Below are 23673 nucleotides of genomic sequence, written 5' to 3' on the forward strand. Positions count from 1 at the left end.
AAGACAGATGGGTCAGTGGTGATGATCACGCAGATGCCTCTGTGAACCAACAGAGAAAATGGGAAAATCTAAGCTCTACCTGCAGGCTGCTGGAAGTGGATCTTCGGGGAAGAGTTGCACGATGTGTCCTGTTACACCTTACCCTTCTCGTACCCATGCAGGCAAAGACACAAGATGAGGTCAATAAAAGATCACCTGGTGACATTTAGAAGAGTCCTCCATAGCACCTTGGGTTTTGCTATCCAATGTTGCCAGTGGACAAGTTTTACTGAGCACACACTCCCTTTTTGAGCACCTTTCTGCTTTGTATTGACATTCAGGATTTCCTCTTGTCTTTTTTCACCTCACAGCCAGCCAAGCCTTGTTTAGAAAAAAGAATGACAATGAGAAATATGAAACAAGGATAGATAACAAAACAAAAGAGCCTTGTGTGGGTTATGCCTGTGACAACATTTCCATCTAAATGCAGATTTCAGATAGAGGTGGCACTGGCGCCCTTGCTTGTTTACATTCATTACCATGGAGGAAGAGAGCAATGTTGTTGTTTGTCTTGTTTTTTTCTTTCTTTCAAAATTCCCCCAGTCCCCTTCGAGATGTAATTTAGGCTTTTCAACAAGTGAATCGGCAATTTCTTTTATTTAATTTCTCTGAGCAAATTGCAGCACTGGCCATGTAACAAAGATAAGCATTTGTCCAAATAAAGTGGACAGAAAGAGTGAAGAGTGGGCGGGAGAATGTGAATGAGATTTTGATTGTGAAACTTGGTTGGCTACATTTAAAGCTTTGTATCGCTTTTGGCAACATTGGGGTTGTTACCCAAATGACACTTACGCAGGTGGAACTTGGCAAGAAAATGGCAGGCCAATTAAAAGAATAAATTTGCCTATTTTTGTTCTGTGCACGCTTTAGGCAAGGAAGTTTGTAGGTTGATTGTCTTCTGGGAGCGCGTTTCACTCTATTTGTGTGTGTCCGGGCATGTGTGTTGGGAGGAGGGGCACGTGCATGAGTGTGTGACAATCAAAGACGAGTGCCACATCCTCAAGGGGGATAAAGCAAAGAGCGTGACAGCAGGTAGTGGAATCTGATAGCCTCTCTTCTGAAAGATGTTTTTTTTAAGTGCGCTTCTGTTTGTGTTTGTGTGTATGAGCATGAATGTCTCACTTTGTCAATCTTTACACATCTCCTGCTGAATCATAACAGTGCATGTCTACTTTTTCCATCATCTTCTCTTGACTCCCTTTCCACATCACATCACTTCAATTTTCCTGTTACACATACCCCCTGTTTCTTTTTTCCTTTTCTTTCTGTTCGTTTGGATATTGGGTTTGTTTCTCTCCCATTCCTTACCTCCTTCCAAACTCATCATCCTGGACTCTGTCATGATTGAGTCAGTTGTGTATCTTTTACATTACTTCTGCAAGTTCTTCTATCAATGCAAAATGATATTGTTGCTGCCATCAAGTAAAACAGAAGTCAGAAGTAAATTATTTCCTGCACGTCTACTCTCATACCAGAGAGCTCAAGTATTTTCTGTGCTGTTATTGACAAAATTAATATGAATAATTTATTAGAAATTATAAGCATCCCAATACACCTGGTAACCTTGATGCTTTGATAAACTTAAACCTTCCACTGAGTCAACATTCAGCCGATGTGAGCTGCTCATTATATAAAAACATTGCTTAGTAATCAGGACTAGTGAAAGTGCCTGAAGTCATTTCATTATTATTTGCAAAAAGGGACTTTCTCAGTGTCACCGCTTGCCTTGACTGAAGGTGTCTAAAATATGTGGCACTCTAAAACACTTTGCAAAAACTTAATCAGATGCATTCCCTGTGCAGCTAAGCAGACCAACAGTGACCACATGAGCTGCCAGGCAGGAGGAAAAGAGGAAGACCACAGAGGAGATTTATGGAAGCAGTGAAGGAAGACATGCAGAGGGGTGGTGTGACAAAGGAGGATGGTAGAGATGGGATGAGCAGAAAGTTAGATGAATAGAAGAGAGAATGACATCACAGTCCAATAAACCCTCAACAAACATGGTTGTGGGAATATGCTTTACTTTCTACAAAATCACCTGACATAAACCCCAATGGGAGCATTAAATACCGAGAAAGTCAAGCATTCATTACATGGCAAGAGGCTATTTGGAACAGCCATGCTGGCAAAACAGTGGTATCCATGGTTTACATGAACTTGTGGTGTCTGTTCAGCTGAGATGTATGGTTTCATATATATGTTTTATATTTTGATAATAAAATTAATATTGTTATTGATTGAGCCTAACAACGCAGGAACTCCAGCAACACGTAAAGCTAAAGAGGAACAACTTTTGTTGCTATTTACTGATTGAGCCACCAGAAAATAAATATGAGCATTCATCTAACTAAAAAAACATTTTTTTAATACATAGGCGAGAAAAAACAGTAATCAGAAAAAGGTGTCTTCTCTAAGTAGCCACATGGTAACAACCCACACTGCTTTGCTTATTTATTCCTCACCTCCCCTTCTTGTCTTATCGTTCTGCTTTCGAAAGCTTCATGCATTTTGTTTCACAGGTCACCTCACTCGACGGGCTGAACGCCTCTCGAGTGCAAAACGAGAGGCCATTTCAGAGCACAAATGCTGTTTGATGTTGCCATGCCAAGCAACACAGATCTGTCGGTGAGGGAGTTAAACAAGTAGCATTTGTCTAAGGCGATGTCACTGGGAGAAGCAGAGAAGTGGGTATTAATGTGTGTTTATGCGTCTGTGGGGAGGTGAAAATGTGATGGGAGGGCTGATGTTAAGCTATCAGGGAAGAGGCACTCATCCTCTTAGCTTGAGCAACTGCAACAGGATAAGGGCTACAGGAATGAGCAATGACAGCTAATCATGCACATTTTTTATGTGTGTTCAAAGGCACATTAACTATCCAGTAAGGGATGAAATGTGGCAGCAAGGTTTGTGTGTTATGTGTGTGTGTCTGTGTGTGCAGAGCAGAGAGTGTGCACTTGATGTTCCATGAATAGTAAATAAGAGATAAGATTTTTTTTTTCCACTTGCAAGTACACACACACATTCACATCATATTCCCCTGTTGGGAGCATTGCATTCAGTGGCTGTCAAAGATAAGGCAACTAATTCAAAGTTGAGTCAGAATGGTGGAATAAGTGAATTTTTACAGAAGGGCTAAGGAGGATCAAGTCCTGAAAACAATAATAATAATAAAAAAACAAATAGTATATCTTTATACATATGTGGAATAAAAATACAAAAATAAGAAAAAGTGAGTTGAAAAGCTCATCTGAAAGCTGGCAGGTGGTTGTACTGCAGGGGACGAAGAGGGAAAAGAGAATGGCAGGAGATGGGGAGAAAAATGACAAGGATGGGAGAAGGACGGAGGGGTTGAGCAGCTCACGCAGCGATGCGTCTGTGATCACTGGAAAAGCACTGTTCCAGAAATATGCCATTTAATTACAGGCAGGACAGGCTGACCTTATAGCGTGTAGTACTTTAACATGGATTCAGACAAATAGGAATGGAGCATGACAGCGGAAACCGACACTAATAAAAGAAATCGGGTAGGCTCATTTTCCCCACCTCACTGTCTGTTTCACAATCCTTGGCTGTGCTAAATTCTTTATTTGTTTTTTCTCTCTACTTGTCTTTTGTCACTCATTCTTAGCAGCAGCTGTACCTGTTTGATTTAGATCTTCAACTTCTCTGCAGGTCAAATTGTGTTTCTAATTATTTGCTGACTGACTGACACTACAGGCCAGTTTTAAAACATGTTTTATTAATAAAGTAACTTACTGTGGACCCTGGTCTGTTCCCAGAGTTTTTGAAGTCTCAGTTTCTTATTTATTTTTAGGTACTCTCTGTTTCTTTGCTTTAAGGTTTCTTTTATTCTTAGTATATTGTTGTTTAGTGCTGAGGTTTTATTTTCAATTATTCCTGACCATTATAATGCTTGTTATCTTTTAGTAATAGATACTGTTTACATTCATGAATTTATTAATCCCTGTGTGTCTTTCCTCATTTTAAATGAAACTGGTGTTTATATAGTGCTTTGCTATTCCAATCATTTTAGTAGTACAAGCCTTATTAATGCATTCACATTCATACAACCACTTTTATCTATGGCTAAGACTTTTAGCCTAACATTCAGACGCTCACACTTTGATGGATGCATCAAGGGCAACTCTGTCTCACTCAGGAACACTTTAACATGTTTTATTTTTATAGTTACTTGTCTCTTCTGTCTTGATTGTCCTCACAAGTGACTCAAGTGACTCACACTTGTGTCTCAGCTGTTTCCACTTCCCTGATTACCCCATCTGTATAAATAGTCCCATCTTCTCCTCAGCCTTTGTCTCACTATCTTATTAGCTCCCTGTGTTAAGTTCTCGTGTGGCCTGAACGATCTTGGATTCTGTATGGGACTTTTGTTTACCAAAGACAGACAGCAGCATTAAAGATTTAAATGCAACTCATGTGAGATAGTTTTACAGTCTAGGGTTAGAGGGCAGAGCAGGGTGATAGTGAACAGAGTTCAGTCTTCTAACATCCTGGTGAATGAAGCTGTTTATCAGTCTAGCAGAGCGAGCCCGGATGCTCTAGAAATCTTCTTCCCGAAGGCAAGAAGCTGAAAAGGAAGTGTGAAGGGTGGAAGAGATGGGTGTTGAAAATGTCCATGAGGAAGGGCAGGAGGGCACAAATAATCTTGTTGGCTGCACTCACTATGGCTTGCTGGGTCTTCCGGTCAGCCGGTCTTCTGGCAGGAGGTTGTGCAGCCTCAGTTCCACACAGCAGCCAGCGAGGACACTTTCAATGGTGCCCTTGTAGAATGAATACATGATAACAATTGCTAATGACAAAAAACAATTACAAGAGCAGAAAGCTAATCGGGGTATTCCATATGTATTTTTCCAGCAACTAACAAAACTTTAGTCAGCCTAATTGTTTCCTGTTCTTCTTGGGGAATCCAGAGACACTGCTGGGCCAGATAGATATCACCCCTGAAATTCCAGGTCTACCCTGAGGTCTTCAAGGGAAGTTTCCCTGGAGGAATCCTGATTAGAGACCTGCACCACATCGCATGGCTTCTCTTTGACACAAGGGAGCAGCAGCTCTATATTTCTAAAGCTATTCCCTGCCAGCCTACGGAGGAAATTAATTCATCTAAATGTATCTGCAGTCTAATTCTTTTGGTCACTACCCAAAGCTCATGACCATAAGTAATAAATCAAAGGATTTTCTTTCTTGCTCAGCTCTTTCTTCACCATAAGTCTGCTACACAACCCTCATCACTTGCAGCCCTACACTAACCCACCTGTCCATCTCACAGTCATGACTTCAGATTTGGAGGGAACAATTCTCTTCAATTAAACGAACAAAAAATACAATGAACCTTTCATGTAAGAATTGCTTTCCCAAAAGATTGAACCCTCCTGGAGTCATGGAGCTCAGCCAGGCACGGCTGCAAGAAATATCATTAAGCCACCCATCAGCTGCTGCATACACACAACTGTACATTGAAAATGAATGTGTTTCTTGGCTGTTTCTTGTCTTTGGGGCAAATTAGATAAGACAGCAACATTTTTTTATCAGGATTCTTAGAAATAAGAGAAAGGAAGTAGTGACTGATAAGCGAACTATAAAAAAGTGAGATGAGGGGAAAGCGTTTACAGGTAAACCTCATTCATACACTGTGCACAAGAGAAACAAAGAAGTGGATAAAGCTCAGAAGTGATAAACTGCATCACTGTGTTGTTTTGTTTCCCTCTCCAATGTAAATGAGCTACCTATATCTTTTCTGTGAAGGTGGCACCGGATTAGAGCATAAAGATAATGTATGATGTATATTAAAGAAACTCTACCATTGAAAAAAGAGTTTTACACTGGTTGAAAACAAATATCAATAACAGAACTTTGCAGGATTTTGCTCAAGACACTACCTTTTCTTAAAGTCATTCATTTTAATAATATCCTGTCCCTGCATTTAGGATAAAATATTTTTATTTTTACGGTGGGGATGGTGGTGACTTAAACTGCAAAAAGAGGTGTGTAATATTGATCCTATAATTCATATCCACATTTGATGTATGGTTCATGAAAGCACCTTTGAAATCTTTTATATATATTCCTCCCAGTGTTAGATATCAAGCTAATGGTCTGTTGGATCAATGACGGATAATCAATAATCATAGGGACACAATGAGCTTGTGTTTTTTCCCTTCTACTCTACTACAAGAAAGATCTGATGGGGTAACGGAACTCAGAGGGAAAGCACATGCTTGACTCTCAAAGAAGCAACTAAGAGAAACCTGCTTAATGAGACAAAACATTTTGTTACTTCATTTACAAATGAAAAGCACTGATTTATTTCTCCTCTCCTCTTCTCAGGCTTAACCAGTGCAGATACAGTGGTGAATATGCGGAAGGTTACCCATCAGACCATAAGTGAGGAGCTTTCTAAAACAGTTCTGCTCCCTTGCCTCTTCACCCTCCGCCCCAGTGCTGGTTCATTCCATGAGCCGCCCAGAATCAAGTGGACTAAGGTTTGGGGCCAAAGAGGCTCTGATGGCCTGCAAAAGGAACAGTCAGTCCTGGTGGCCAAAGACAATGTGGTCAAGGTACAGTAAACATATTTACCGTTAGTAAATGCTTGACTTACCTGTAATTTAGCTATTTCTCTCAAACATTTTTTTTTCACTATTTTTCTCACTCTCTGCTCCTCAGGTGAAGAAGGCCTTCCAGGGTCGTGTCACACTGCCTGGTTATAATAAGAACCGCTACAATGCCAGTCTCGCTCTGACTGGGCTGCGCTCTAGCGACTCTGGTCTATATCGGTGTGAGGTAGTGGTGGGCATTAATGATGAGCAGGACACAGTTCCTCTGGAGGTCACAGGTGAATAAAATGTAAACTTTTCTTTCACTGTGATAGTTATTTTAAATTTAAGGTAAAGTTTTCAACATTTCACCTACATTTAAATTACTTCTGGTAAAATATAGTGAGTAGTCACACTAGCATCACCCGCTCCTCACCCTACCTCTAAGGCAGAAAACTCCAGAAGTGGAAGATTTAGAGCTCGATAACCTCATCCACAAACTAGTAGGAAGAAAACTAGGCGCCAAGCATTTGGTGGCCAGATCTGTAACCATGATGCTCGGTCAATTACAGTGGAAAGAAATAGCATGAACCCCTGTCTAGCAAAGTCCATGTATCTACCCCATCCTGTGGATGCACCACCTGCAGGGATAGGCATTGATGTTGCGTTCAGTGTGAGCTGGGAGGTAGGCAAAAGTAGGCTCCAGGGTCTTTTTTTGTAAGCAGTTGCAAAATAAATATACCTGCAGTGCTGAATTACAATAAAACAACAGTATAATATTTGTGACTGGATGACTGATTCTGTTTTAAAATTGCTCCAGTTTCATTTCAAAATGATCCCAGTCACGGTCCAGATGATTTTAAAATTATTTAAAAGCTTACACTTCATTATTTAGTAGTGTGTACAATATCTGTGCAACTGATTCAGGATGTAGTATCTGTTATATAAAGAAACAACTTGGAATACAACGCAGTAGCAATTTAAAATTACTGCTAGTTCATCTGGTTAGATGTAGCATCATTAGGAGTGCAGACAGAATTACCAGTAATAAAAAAATCAAGAACTAAACTAATAAAAAGATTCAAAAACTCAAACAGCATATTTGGGGTAATCTTCATTAATTGTTTGTGTTATTATTGTAGTGTTCAGTTATACCACTGCCTCCTCTCATCCTAATCAGAGTTTGTACATGTAACAAACTTAGGACGTGACCAGGTTTTGTTTTAATTTGATGGCTATAAGACGAATTATTAACACTATTTTCAATGTTTTGTAAGAAAAAGAAAAAAGGTAGAAAGCAGGAAGTATCTTCATAAAAACTGATTATTTCTATTCAGTGTGTGTTGATGTACGCGATTACATTATGTATGCGTTATGTGTGTTTAACCAACACAAAGAACTGTCTCAGCAAATAACTGCCGCGCTGGTTGTGTATAGCTCCATTGTAGCTCTCAAGGTCTGCCACTATGAATAATAATGACCCTGTTTCCGTGTCAGGCTAGTACAATCATTACAGCAAGGGTTGTTTACTGTTTATGTAGAATGTATGATGATAGGGAAAAGGTGAAGGAACTCAAACACATTAAACATCATTGACTTGGGCCATTCAGGTGCTGTTCATGCACTGAAAACCTAATGAAGCCAATAAGGTAGAAACCCAGCAGGGCACAGTGTTGTCAAATAGCATTGCACCGAGAGCTCTGTGTGGCTCTAGGTGGCTTAACTAAATACGCAAACCATTTGTTCTGTCCAGGAAACCGATATTTGTGGAATACCACGCTACTTGGAGGTAGCTCGCTCTAGTGGAACTATTATTACCGTGTCTGGGTGTTTTATCTGCAAAGCTATCATAGGTTTTTGTCGGGGCACTCACTATTTTTAATAATAACCTACTATCATAATGACTGCCGGGAACTGATTGATGCATTAGGCACTGTACACCACGCCACCACTTACTACGAAGCCATGCTACCGCTAACATAACCAACAGAAGCTGTAAAAGTTCAGAGACTTTTGGCTCCATTTTCACTCTTCATAGTAATAGAGACAGACTGCACTCAGTTTCTGCACATGGTTCAAATGTGAACACGTGCAAGCTTGTTAATGTCTGTGGGAAATTTGTGTGTGCCTGTTTGTGAAGACCACTATGCCTAATGCCTAATTTCAGTACTTCAACAAGGATGCCATCTGGTTTTGTCAAGTATGAAGAACACCTAATAGGTGCTCATAGAATACATTTCATAAGTGAGACCCCTGCCACTATGCTTAGGAGACCCTGTGTCCTCCCATTCTTGGCCAATTGATTAATACACCATGAAAACCACTCCTTCAGAGAGAAGCCAATTACGTAGCTGGCGAGGAGTAGCCTTCTCCAGGGCTTAGTCTTAATTGGAAGTCACGGTACATGGCAGACCACAGCCGTCCTCTCGCTAATTCTACCAACTGCTCAACATGTTAATTAGCAGGTATTGATACTGCTCAGCTGTATTAATATCATATTAATCCACACCACTCTTCTTATAGAGTAATTTGTGTGTTCCCTGATGTCCTCTTCTGCCATTTGGTTTTTTTTTTTTTTATTTCTCCCTTGTTCCCTCTGCCTTTCTTCCTCCTTGTTTTGTCTCCATCGTCTTCCTTTCTCCTGGCACATATTGACTGACCAATTGGCTGTGTCTCACCAATTACAACGCAGTGCTATTGATTGTGTTTGTCAGACTTTCTCTGTGGTGACATATGGCAGCTCACTGCTGTAAGAGCAGTGCATAGTGTATCTGCACTGACTATTGTTAATGTAACCTCTGAATGGAAGGAAACTACTTGAATGGCCAGATCATGTCAGCTATAAGACGACCATCTAGAAAAGCTGATATCAACTCTGCAAGTTTCTGAAAGTTTACTGGAGAGATTGAAGTTGTTTTCTTTTTTCCAAAAGTTTGTTTTTGTTTTGTTGTTTTGTTTTTTTCTTATTTTGTGGATGATGATTGTAGTGCATCGAACAGCAGTGTCTAACACACTAGTCTAAAATGTCACTGCTTTGAAATGTTTCCTCATATAGCGCTTGTGTAACTTACAGGTCAGCACTGCGACTGTTTAATTTTACTTTATGTTCTGTTGTTTCCTTTGTCACCTTTTCTGCGTTGTCACAAATTAGGAATGAAAGTGTGGTTTAGAAATCACACTCTGAACTTAAAATACATCAGTTGCAGAAAGATGATACAACCAAGAGGTGGGAGTAAACTATCTTTAGACTTGTAATGCATTGCTCAGTTTGTTAACTTCATTGTGACACATTCATTATTTACATGTTGTGCCTTTAATCCAATTGCTTGCAGTTCAGACATATGTGTTTAAAGTGATATGTAAATATCACTTGGCCCAATGTAGTAGAGTTACTGTTGCTCCTTTCAGAATGGCACAAAATGTTCAAATGCTGTCAGACTAGCTGTTTCTGTATTTGCTGTGTTTATATTGTCAGACTTGAAAGTGGTTCTCTCATCCATGGCCAGAAAGCAAGTAAGTGATTGTATTTTCAAAAAAATTAGCACTTTGAAACAGCTCTTACCGCTCTGTAATTTAAACAAAAAAGGTTGATCATTTATTCAAAATTGCCTCATTGTATTTGTTGGGTTAAATAAAGAAAAATAATTATACATTTTTAAACACTAAAGCACATTGCGCCATATAATAATTCAAGTGTCAAGAGACACCAGCTCCTGATTAGTGTAGCAACGAGGGCATCATATGGTGGCTTTCTGTTTTTCCCTTAGGAGACTGTGTGGGGATGTACAAAGATGCATCGTGGTAAAAATAGATGAGATGAGGTATTGTGCATTCCCTGTGGAAAGGCACTGGGTTTCCCATGCTGAGAGGAAACCCATTTATCTCTCTGGTGCATGTGTTAGCCAGCAAGCTACAGTAGCATCTATGTTTGGACAAAACCCCGCAGCCTCAAAAGAGAAGGGATGGAGGCTGAGAAATTAGGAGAAGAGAAAAGAAACAAAACATTTCTTCTGCCCGCAACAGCAGATGCACTGCTGGTGCTGTGGGAACTCTCTCTGTCTACAAATGGCCCTGCTTACTCTCTGCGCTAAAGCCTGGAGTGTTAATGCTCAAATTGTCACAAGGGCCCTACGTCTCACATAGGAATATCTGTCACTCTCCCAGACAATGCCAGCGAAGATAAAGGCGATGTATTAGTTGCCAAACAGCCACTAGCTTTCATGTTGCTGGATGCACATCAGGGGCACAGTGTTGTGTGAAAGGCAACCAGAGGTGTGAACTGAAGGATAAACACTTGAACTTGGATAGACCTTCTGATGCAGTTCTATTCCAGGTTCGATGGAATATACTGTGTCATGTCTTTCTACTTCAAAATTTTTAACCAAGCTTTTCATATTCTCTGCCTATTTTTCTTTTCACTTTGGTTTAATGCACACATGGTTTTCCTTTTCTTTGTCTGTCTTCTTTGTCATTCCATCATGGGTTCAGAGGCAGGCGGCGTGCAGCAGGGGGACACTGTGTTTGTACTGTTAAATCAGTCAAATAAACATCACCACTGTTTGTCAATCTCTGTATCCAAGGGCAACATCTCTTTTCTCAAATAAGCCAACCGACTATCCGATGCAAATGAGACTCACGTACAGAGGTTCCTGAATCTGAATCCTGTAGTTTCATATCACACAGATGGAACAATGTCAACACCTGATGAGGATGTCAAGGGGGCTTTGTGCACATATGCCTGTGAGCATGTACATGCTCATGTTTCGATGGTGCAAGGTTATAGTTCATAAATACTTTGGTGAATTGAAGGTTGCATGTTATGTATTCGTGTTTTTTGAGCTTCCTCTTTATTTCTTATCACAATTTCTTTGCTCCAGGTGTGGTATTCCACTACCGGGCCCCTCATGACCGCTATGCCCTGACCTTTGCTGATGCCAAGAGGGTGTGCATGGAGAACTCAGCGGCCATTGCAACACCTGGTCAGCTGCAGGCTACCTTTGCTGATGGCTATGACAACTGTGACGCTGGCTGGCTTTCTGACCAGACTGTACGGTGAGGCTTTTCAAGCTGGGTACAAGAGCTATTTGGGTTTTGTTGGAATAAAATTCAAGAATACATTATTCAATATGACTAGTTAATATACTGGCTGAATTACTACATTCTAGAAACTGTATATAAACAATGTAAATAGCTTCCAGGTCTTAAAAAAATATATCCAGTTTTGAAGTGCATTAAATCTGCTTTCTTTCTCCTCTGTCATTACTTTCTTATGATGTGATGGCCCAAATCACTAGTTTCAAGTTATTTATTCACAATGTCCGTTTTTTAAAATTCTGGCCCAACGTAGAATGGCCTGGCTAACCGCCCACCTCACTGCTGCTAAATTTAGATGTTTTTTGCTTCTATCATTAATTACCCTTTTATTTACCCCAAATCACTCAAATCCACTCCCCACTCATGGAGTCTGCTTTAAATAACACAAGATGTTCATAGCCAGTTCACAAACCCAAGTGACTCCTCAGTCTTTTTGTGGAATCTGTGCAACAAACCCCCATTAAATAAAGGGTATCATCAGCAAATCCAGAAGAAAAATTGTGAAAAAAAGACATATTTTCCCTCTGGACAAATGACAACAAATAAGCTGTGTGACTCTGAAGTCTTGTTCTGTATGTCTGTAAATTTTCTCCCCAACAAACACAACAATGTCGACAAAACGTCGTCACCTGCAGGTGTCTTTGGTTTCATTCTACAATACTGGACTTATTTTTCTACAAGGTTTGAACTTTGAGTGTTAAACAAGAGAGAAAAGTGTGAAATGTTCATCCCTGTCTGAGAAAAGTGTATAAAGTGTGTAGTGAGGGCTTTTACAGCCTTAAAACATCTATAATAATTGGCTAATTTGCAGATTTCACCTATCGCAGGTTATTTTTAGAACGTAACTCCCGTGAAAAACAAGGGACCACTGTAATGGGAAATGGCATGGGTTCATGCATAGTTTCATAACATGTGTAAGAATTGGTACCCTCAATTTATTTGAATTGTTTTCTGCTAATCCAATTGAGAAAACCTGGGGTAAATTTTAAAAGGTCATTAATGATAGCTGAAATGAAAAAACAGTGGTGAGCAGTTAGGCAGGACGCTATGGGATAATGATCTAATAGTGCCAAAAATCACAATCACTTTCTGTAAGCTCTGTCTTTTCACTTTCATAAGGCTTTGTCTGAAGTTCATCTATGTCACTTGATTGGTGCTTTTCATTGGCTGTGACTTAAGAACGCACATGAGTTATTTAAAAAAATCCCAACAACATTTGACTGAAGGTATTTTTGGGGATGACTGGAAGAGGTCTTCAAAACATCCATTACTTTGGTGATTTTGTATGGTGGAAATTGACCTTGTAACATGCTTTGAACGCTTTGCTTGATCCTTTTTGAATCCTCATTTATGTGGTTTAAAGATATATGCACAAAATTACTTTCAGCAAGCCCAACCCCATTGGTTGGGATTGCTATGCTCGAGGTGTAGTCATGAGGTTTGGTGAAAAATATCAGTCAGTGTGCCAAATTTCAAGTTTTAGAGAATCTGTGAGGAAACTGTCTTCGGTTACAGGCAACACATTATTTATCCTATAGACACTGACTGACTCATAGATTGCAGCTGAACTTGACTTTTAAATAAGTTATCTATCTAGTTCTCATACTAACACGGTTTGCTGAAGAGAGTTATCGTATAAAACCTCTTTCAAGCAGTAGATAAGACTAATATTTGTGATTGCTTTCCTCACTATCAAACATTATAACAAAAGACAATCTCTAAATAATACGTCTACAAAAACACAAGTTAATGAACTATCTATAAGTATAAAGTATCAAAGTTTGAAAGTCATTGTGATATTTTGGGGGTTTTCATAGACTTGATACTGTGCAACATAATTGGACCTAATAGCTTGTTTGTACACTGGAAAGGCAGTTTAACTACATCAGCCCCCTCTGAGCTGCCTGTCAGCCATGTACTTCAGCTTGCCACTTTCTGTTAAATCCCTTTTTACATTACCAGTCAGAGCCTGCCTCTCCACATTGTTTTCCATATCAGCATTTTAATTTCAAATTGCCGTTGCTCCACTTGGCAAGCACACTGACTGTTGTCTGCCTGACAGTTTTTCACAGACTTCCTGCGGCACGACTTCCTTGCCTTTTTCTTTCTCGCCTTCCATCCCGCACTCCTGTTGTTTTCACTCGGGAGCTACCTAATTGGTCCAGATCCAGGAGGCTCTGACTGCACATCAGCCAGGAGGAAAGTGTCCAATTAATACTTGGTGAAAAAATATAGACATCAACCGCCATTTCATCAGACACCAAGCAAAAAGAAAGTAGCTGCGGCCTGAGACACTAAAAGATTTTGTTCTCTTCTTATATCACAAGCATGTCTGTCTTCTTCATGTATATTTGATTGCGCATCTTTTCCAAGTGCTTCATAAAGTCCCTGTATGCCCAGCATAATCTTTTAATCAGCCTCTTTGTTTGCACTGTGGTGCTGCAGGAAACAATGTTCTTGTGGAATAATTGCTCAGTTGGAGCCTAAATATAGATTGTTGATGTTGTTTTTTTCTTTTTAGCCCCACAGGCATGCCAAGCCACCACACAAATTCCTGATTCTTTTAACCTCTTCTTGACTTTCTATCTCTCTTTCTTTCTCTTTCTAAAAGCTCGAGCATTGACAGTCTTATACTGCTAGAGCACTAAATGCATTTTCAAATGATTTAAAATGAAACGATTTGGTTGTGAAACTCACACCGAGGGCAGAACAATTAAAACAAACAAGATAGTGTATCCATTGAAGTGCTTGCCAATTATTTTCCTGCGGTTGTTGTCGCATATTGTGAATGTTACTATATTTCTTGCTTCCAACCAGATTCAAGAGAGGACATCTCTGTGTTTATTTTTCATTAGTATTTGGGAAATATATTTTGGTCAACTCTGAGAGGAAGATATGTTTAAACTTATTGTATTTCAGGGCAGGCAATGATAAAAGTGTACCTTTTATCTTATTTTGTATGCGTGTGAACACAGACTCATCCCAGGGGAGCCAAGTCTCTGGCTGCTTTTTTCATGGCCAGGCTATATTAATCTCACTCTCTTTTCTTCTCTCACTCTCTCTGTCATTGTCCCTATCTCTTGGGTTCCTCTGCAGGTATCCCATCCAGTCACCACGGCCAGGTTGCTATGGGGATTGTGAGGACTCACCTGGAGTTCGTAACTACGGCAATAGGTCCCCTGATGAGCTGTTTGATGTCTACTGTTTTGCTAAGCGTCTTCAAGGTAGGAGTCAGGAGCTTCTACCATACATTTGAGTTTAGTCATGCATGGGTCCACTAAGCCGAGGGTTCGCAGTGCCAGAAGGCTGTGACCAGGCCTTAATACTCTGTTAGCACAGTGTAGAGAAGAGCAGTGGGAGAGGAAAGGGAGGAGAGTTTGTTCAACTGAGGGAGATGCAGAGGCCTGAAGGCAGAAGCTAAGTGGGTCAGTAGTGTTATCATAAAAGTTTGCTCTGATTTGCAGCGCCACAAGAAGAGGTGGCACTGGGCACATCTTATGTGTCCAAAATCTTATTTACCCCATCCCCAATTGCTGCATGTTGTAAACGCAATAGCTTACACAATAAAACTGGGAAATCTATAGATTTGGTGTCATGCTTATTCCATTTTTATCGTTTTAATCTTTATTGTGAGATTTTTACAAGGATGTAATAAAGATGTCATGGACTGTGTGTCAAAGATCGGCTGTGTGGGAGTCGAAGGTGGACTGCAATAGAAAAAGCAAAACAACCTTAATCCTGTCTTGCAAAATGTAAACAACGCCTAAAAACAGGGCCATAAAATACAAATAAAAGACAACAAGGAACAAAGGAACGCAAAGCAATGAGGGACGACGTGGCAAACAACAAGGCCACTCAGACGACATATACTCACATGATAACAAGGTGGAGAGGTAACGGGTGAGAACACAGCTGAGGATAACTTAACATAATGACTCAGAAGGAATAAAAAAATAAAAATGGGAACAAAACAGAGACTAAACAAGCCATGAAAACACAAGGGAGGCAGGAACACACAGGAACTCAGTGACTTAAATACCCAACTTGAAGTAAAAGTAAAAACAGAAAATATAAATATAAAGAAACCGACCAGGAAATGCTATTACAAGAAAAATGTCAAAACAAATGATTCTCAAAGCCAAAAGAATAATATTATACAGAAAACTCAGAACCCTGACAGCACACTTATAACTGCAAAAAGGTAGCGGAAAGCTCTCTTTACACATTAGAGACTTAATATAGATTTACTTTGCAAGTTAGGGGGCATATCCTGATTTCATAAAGTGTTGCTCCACCTTTAAGTTGTTCTCCAAGTTGGCTGACTTTTTGCCTATAGCCTAAATCTGTTAGCGTCACATCATATAAAATATATAACAATTGAATGCATGTTTGAAGCATTTTTACAGAGTATTCTGTTCAATGCCAGTTAGCTGGAAGCATTGCAAGACAGATGGAGACAGAGTTGGTTTTCATACATCAAAATCAATGGTTGTTGGCTAGAAATTGGAGGCCTGCTTTGGTTTTCTCTCGCAAATGTCCATAAATCTTGAATGATAGATCTGACAACTATGTCAGTGTTTACTGCAGCACCTCAAAGCCTGACGATTATAGCAAGAGTAGCTGGTAGGCTGCACCTTATAAAGCTGCTACTGTGCAAAATGAAAGTCCTCCAAATCTACAAGAACTTCAAACCATTTTTAAGGATTAGAGAAGAAAGATGGCCACGTGATCAAGCTATTTAAACGTTATTTAAAGAAAACATTTGTACTTACATCTTGAAATCAAATATTGCAGTGATGAAACATTTTCTGTCATTGTCTGACTTTTTCTTTTTGACTGAATGACAGAAAAATCAGACGGCCGTCCATCATTTTTGACAGATTAGAAGAATGGCCTGTATTTGTATAGCAAATAATTCATATGCAATAGTGACAAGAACAGTGCTCACAGCATTGGTGACTTCTCTTTTTCTAAACATAACATCAAACATTATACAGAAATATCCTCCCTCAATTTCTTTGGGTGCATCTGTGACCACTGCAGGTCATAGATGGATTCTGTTGCACCCTGATACAGAAGAAACGCATGTGGTCTCATGTAAAAACAGTATTGCTGACGTCTGATCGCCTCCCTGGGGGCAGCGTTTCTAGACTCGTCCATCCCACCCATCCATTCTCTTCAGCTATAATAGAGCAAGAGGCGGGGTGCACCCTGGACAGGTCGCCAATCTTCAATATATGAGGTTATGATGAGGGTTATTATATGATTACTGACAGTGGCCCCATCAGTTATCTTACTTTATCAAGCGAGCATCCTGTTTTCGTCACATTTGGTTGTTTAATAACAATGGTTGGAGTATTTTAGTGTCACTTTGAGTAAAAACTTATGTGCTTCTTGTGGTGTTGACATGAGGAGTGATCCCAAGGTCTGTGAAACTGTCTGTCCTTTCCTGATAAATGCATGTTCTCTACTCTGTATTAAACAGTGACTGAGTTGTTTCTTTATTATCTTTTTATTGAATATATTTCTTTATCAGGATAAATTAAAATTAAAATGACTGGTAATAATAGATTATGATGGACATTTTATGACCCTGTCTGTCACAATGACAGATGATGCAACCTCAGCTTGAAAGACATCAAGTCAGCCAGTGACCTTTATGATGCTTATTCCTCTTAAAGAGTCATTGATGTGCTTTGAGATTTGCCTTCTTTCTTCTCAAACGTCTCAGTTACATTTTTAGCCCTCTATTCTTTAATCTCAACATTGGATACACAGTATTTGTTGCCATCTTGATGAGGACTGAGCAGCGGCTAAACACCAGGGGGAATTATGGATATAAATCAATTAAACTAGTTGATAAGTTTTATTGTTTTTAGGTCAAATTAACAAACATATCTAACATTTTGCTCCTCCCGTTTGATTTAATTGGTGACTGAAGCCTCTCCACTCCTTACTTATCTTAGATAGATGACAGCTGTGCAAGTGTGCTCAGGCATCACAAGTTCACTACCGCTCATACTACATGACAAGCTCTATGAGTGCAATTTACCGTACGTCCAGTGTATCCTTTGTGTAACGCAGTATATTTAAGCTGTCAGAGCTCTGATTGCTCTCTTGTTGCCACACTGCTATGAAAGCCCTTCTTTCAAGTGTTAGTGCTGTTTTTAGAGAATATTAGATCACCTACAAAAATCCAACTGTAGACTGTAAGTATGTGTTCCTCAAGGGGGGAAGTGATTATCATCTCTCTCTCCTCCCTGCTGTGCTGAGCGTGGTGTTTCCTCTAGGGGAATGATGGGCTCAGTGCTGAAATGGCAAATATTAACACTGCATATATTCGTCATTCACACCATAATCACGTCTATGCCTGACTGAAATTAAGTGTTTGTCATACTTTAACCTCGTGCAAATTCCAAAGCCCAATTATAATAACCGGCATCCGTTTTTCTAATAATTTTAACACCGCATTCTGACCTGCAACAGGGGTTACTTTATCTAGGTCTCTCAGTATGAGGTGTGCAACTGTCATTAAGCATCATAGTAGTAAGAAAGCCATTAAACTATTTAAAGACAATATTAACACCTAGTATGGGACTGATGTGCTGAGAAGAGAAAATTGTACGACAATCTCTAGACTTTATATCCTGCAGTTAAGAATGTTGTTCAGTGGAATTAACAACCTGATTGAAGTAATCAGCAAATAATTGTTTGCAGTCAAAGCAAAATTCCTGGGTGATACATAGCTGGTGTTTCATTCATTAATAAGAAAACAACAAAAACTAAAAGATGAATTAATAAACTCAGCAACAGACCTTTCTCTACATGTACAAAAGCTCAGCTGGGATTGATTTGCACAAAAAAATGACAGTATATAGATCTTTCGCTGATTTGTCAATCTTTTCTAATTTAATCTGCAATCTATAAAAATTAGCACATTTTCAGCACCTTTTAAATGCCTATTTAAGCATCTTCTATAATAGTTCTGACAAATAACACCTCATATATCCCCTTTCTGGCTCTTTCCCATTTTATTTTGCTTGGATCTTGACCTTTTTAACTGTTCAGAAAAACTGAAGTGACATTCTTCTTTCTTGACATAAATCTCCTAGATCCTCGTATCAAATGTGTTCTTCTGTTTTCTGCTCCTCATTCTTACTGTCCAACCCTCCAGCTTATATATTTTTCATCACCACACCCTGAGCTGCCAGCGATCATATAAATGCATTTGTGCTATGTTCTTCTTGAGCACTCTCTGTCTTGCCTGTTTTTGAATTTCTTCTTTATCAGCATCAACAGCACCATTCTTCAGCCTCTTTTTTCTTCTTTTCTTTTATTCGCTGTCTGTGTACTTAGATCTTCTTTTTTTAAATGTCTTTGATTTCAAACAATTTCCTTTAGTCAATACTTTGAATTACTGATTTCCTTTTATTATTGCAGGCAACAATAAATGCCTTCTGCTTCCTCACTTCTAGTCTACACCTCTTACTTTTTTTACAGTTCACAAAGGAGAAAGAGAAAATGTCTAGAACTGACTGCCGTTATAGCACCTTAAAAGAAAATACTAATACGGTTCAACCAAGAAGAGACAGACACAAACCCAAATTCATTTAACATCAGTTTGCAATACCAAATGATCCAAGAATCAACCAGCACTCAAAATCCTGCTACTGCCAACCAACAAAACAAAAATTTTCTCGAGGCTGAAGTGCTTTTGCTCTGTAATACAACTCAACGTTTCTTTTTACACCTTCCAGGTGAGGTTTTTCACTCCACAGTGCCAGAGAAGCTGAGCCTTGCCACCGCCTCCACTCACTGCCATTCCCTGGGAGCCCAGCTGGCTACTGTTGGGCAGCTCTTCCTCGCCTGGCAGGCTGGTCTTGACCAGTGTGATCCCGGCTGGCTCGCTGATGGCAGCGTTCGCTATCCCATCAACGTCCCGCGGAAGAACTGCGGCGGAGACGAGCCTGGGGTACGGACTGTCTACAACAACCCAAACCGGACTGGGTTTCCTGACACCGCAGCTCTGTTTGATGCCTACTGCTACCGAGGTACTAAGCCCTCTGCGATAATGAAGGTGATGCAGTTACATTGTGGTAATTGCCATGGTAACGAGCGTTGTATCTGGGGAATTGTTTCCCCTTCTGATTTTTAATTAACATGAGATGTTGGTGTCACACATGAAGGAGTTGTGAAGAGACTGCGACATTTGTTTCCCCTCAATGGATATCAGGGCTTGTATGTTGTGGGTTTCTGCGCTTGCAAGACAGAATGGAAATGTGGATCAAATAAGAGTGAGAGCATGACTAAAGCAAGTCTAGCTGGGGTCTGCAGTGACTGTGTCTGGCCTTGTCCTCTTATCTGCTGACACACGAATAAGTTGGGCTCATCTTCAAACCGAATGAACTATTTTGTTCACTGTTTGTAGCCAACTTCTTCCACCAACACACACAGAATAAGAACTGATATTATGAGAAGACTACAAATTAATATTTAGGTAGGAAAAAAGAAAGAATGACAATTTCATCTTTCACATTGTCAGCCCATGAAAATGTAACTGAAGTGAAACATCTGCATAACCCAGTAATTTTAAAGTAAACAAGAACAGCGTGAGAGCGGAGCAGCAGTGAATCTGTCAAAACAAACAGCTGACAGATGAACCTCTTCATAGCACCAACAATGCTGAACGCAGATTTACAAGAATAATGTCTTTCAGATAGCTAAAAGTAGATAAAAATGGTAATGGATTTTGTTTATTAACATAGATATGGTTCGTGTGAATAATATTGTGGATACAGTCACATTTATATATTTGCTGATTTCAAATGGTTGTAATTTTTTGTAGAAAAACAGATCTACTTGTGATATCTATAACACATGTGTGTCCTACTCTGGATTTAATCTTCTTAAAAATAAGGAATGTGAGGTTTTGGGCTGTGTTGTAAGGTAGAAGACAAAACAAGTCAATTGATGTTTGATTGTGTGTTTCAGCCCACCAGCCAGCAGGGGTGCAGGCTGCGGAGCCACAGCCTTTGTATCAGACACCTCACCTGGCAGCAGAGGCCATGTCCTTATTAACCGAAGCCCAGGATAGTGCCTCTATTCCTAAGACTTCCACCTGGACTGGCCTTGTTGACTTAGATGAAGTACGAGTCCCGTCCATTGCTGGAATCAACAACTCATCTGAGATCTCCGAAGAGCATGTGATCACCCACTTAAGGCCTGAGGAGGGTTGGGATGAAACTCAGGATGGACCTGGAACGCCAGAACCCAGCCAGAATGAGTCACACAGCTTAAATAACAGCAAGACTCTGGGCGTTTCTGACCTTGAAACCTTCGAGAAGCATGGAGGCTCTGCCCATGAGGAAGAAGATGGAAGCTACTTTGGATCTGAGACCCCAACATTATCCTCAATTTCTACTTCCACGCCCCAAGTTCAAACCAGTAATAGTATTCTGACTGACTTTGTTAACACTCTTATGAGGCCTTTTAGATACTGGACTCAGAGTGAGAAAGGCGATGATACAGAGAAAACACCCATGGTGCCAGACGAAAAGACAACAAATAACCAAACACAGGGGGAAGCGCCCAGCAGGAACCCAAGTTTTCCAAAACCCAGTGGGAAAAAGGGCAGCATAGATAATGCCATTATGGAGCACAGAAGTGGCACTTTTTCTTTCAGGAGTCCGGTGACTGAGCTGCAGAACTCAGAAGAAGGTCTTTCCAGTGAGGAGAAAGAGGTGATGCCATTGATTCAGTTAGTACCTGCAGTCCAAAGCACAGAGGCAAGTGGTACGAGCAGCCCTCCAGGAGAGAGAACAACGAGCCCCATCGCTGACCACACTCAATCTGCTGTTAAAGGTATGCGTTCAGCTTTTAATTTGTATGTATATTTCTATCTACAATTCAACTTTACCCTTTAAAACAAATAACTACACGTGAAATTGAAACAGAAATGAGCCTAAATGGAAGCTGTTTTGTTTCAAATGGAGGCGGGGTGCATTTGAATATCTCTGGTAAATATAGAATCTGTTTGTGTCATGCCTTTTAAATAGTCTCTGCCTCTCCATTCCACTCTATCTTCTTTCCCCTCGAGTATGCCATAATATATTCCTCCGCAGGGCAATTTGAAGTATCGCTGTAAATTTAATTAAACAGTAATTGCAAACAAACAAAGGGGGCACAGCACATACAGTAATGCAGGGTGTTGGAGTGTTCTGCCTTCATTCTCATATTTATTCAAAAAGCGCTTTGTTTACATTGCAGGCTGTAAGAGTAACAGCTATGCTTACTTTTTTAAACCTATTTGAATGTGATGAAATGTGTTTTTTTTTTTTGTCTTTTGTATTTTTGTTTAAAAGAGGACAACTTACAGCCTGTTTTTTTTTAGGAAATGGAGCTATATTAGACTATATTAGTGGGAATACCTGTGGCTAATATTATAATATAGAATAATATAGAAACATTTCAAAATCCATCTTTCATAGTGATTAACAAGGATACAAAAAAAATCCAAACATACAAGTCCTAAAATCCTGAGATTTAAAGGAAGACATGAGAATCTGGAGTGCAAAGTCTGATATATAATACTGTGCTAAAGTCTTGAGCCCCTCATTTCTTTTTGCTTTGATTCCAAGGAGCCAGATTTTCTTGTGATTGTTTTAAAGTGGCGTTGGGCTATAGTTCTCTCAGCTGTCTGAAGGTCTTTCAAAGTTTGTCTTTGATCATTGGCCGCTCTTTCACACATTTTCCATCCAGTCCCTGTATGTGGCCATGTTGAATGGAATGCCTCTTTGCTTGTTAAGCCACCTAAGACTGACCTTTGAATCCTTCAAGCATAAAAAGGGGCACCTAACTCAAGGGACGAGCCAGCGTTGTGACAGACAGCTTAGCAAAGAAAAATTTTAAACTGTTTCTTTAGCTAGCCTTATAATAGCAGCCTGTTGTAAAAGCACGTCATTTGTTGCTATTTCTTCTGTTGAATCTACAGAAATGCCAAAAATAACACAGTTTGATCGGCATAAAATAGTGTTTGTGGTACAATAAAGTAATTTTTGAAGAGTTATTAGCCAAAAACAGGCATTTTTAGGATAGTTTGCTGTGTGTCCTTAAACGTTTTGAGGAAACAGGACAAACAGAGGACAAAAGAAGAAATAGCAGGTCTAAAAAAAACTATCTGCAGCAGAAGAGCAGTATCCAGCAAAGACCTGACAGAGGACTTGAGAGAAGCAGCTGGCCCTTCAGTTGATTCATCATCCATTCACTGAAGCCTTGTCGGAAATGGTCTCAATGGAAGTGTAGCTGTCAAGGAGCCATTCTCAGATAGACAACAGCAAGAAAAGCCTGACAACTGCCAAATTACACAAGAGCTGGGCTGAAAATCAATGGCAACAGGCCTGATGGAGTGATGGCTCTAAATGTGAAATTTCTGGTTGAAACCGTGATCAACAAGTGTGGAGCAATTCAGAAGAGAGGCACAACAGTGAGTGTCCACAGCCATCTGTAAGACATGGTGGAGGCTCTGTCATGGTTTGGGGCCACATTTTAGCGAGTGGTGTTGAAAATCTTGTCAAAATTGATGGAATTATGAATGCAGAGAAGTACCATCAGATTTTGATCCACCATACAATACCATCTTTAAAGTATTTGATTAGTAAATAAGTTAATTGATTAGGTCAGTGCATACAAGCATACCTGGATGGAAAAAGACAATGGAACACTATCAGTCATGGATTGGCCTCCCCAGAGCAACACTCCCGAAGCAACGTTGCCTCATCTTGACAAAGAAAAGAACAAAAAGGTAGCCAACATCCAAAGAAGAGCTTTGAGTGTCCTTCAGGAAGAATGGAGAACTATTCCTGAAGAATAGTAAAAGAAAACTGTCTAAGAGAGTTCAGGCTGTGTTAAAAAATAAATATGGTGTTACCAAATACTGACTTTAAAGTTCATCAAAATTGTACACATCAACTGTTTTGCCTTATATAGT

General features: G+C 39.8%; 1 protein-coding gene across 1 annotated transcript in view; it reads left to right on the forward strand.

Moving 5' to 3' along the window:
* ncanb (neurocan b) overlaps positions 1–23673 on the forward strand; it is a 129938-nt gene that overhangs the window by 6196 nt on the left and 100069 nt on the right. Inside the window, exons 2-7 of the mRNA XM_026159414.2 lie at positions 6388–6617; positions 6724–6892; positions 11471–11645; positions 14784–14911; positions 19445–19738; positions 20679–21548. Coding sequence (XP_026015199.2) covers positions 6388–6617; positions 6724–6892; positions 11471–11645; positions 14784–14911; positions 19445–19738; positions 20679–21548 — 1866 coding nt within the window. The remainder of the gene's footprint in view (positions 1–6387; positions 6618–6723; positions 6893–11470; positions 11646–14783; positions 14912–19444; positions 19739–20678; positions 21549–23673) is intronic.

Source organism: Astatotilapia calliptera, chromosome 23, assembly GCF_964374335.1.
Source record: "Astatotilapia calliptera chromosome 23, fAstCal68.1, whole genome shotgun sequence".
In the NCBI taxonomy this organism is placed as follows: Eukaryota; Metazoa; Chordata; class Actinopteri; order Cichliformes; family Cichlidae; genus Astatotilapia; species Astatotilapia calliptera.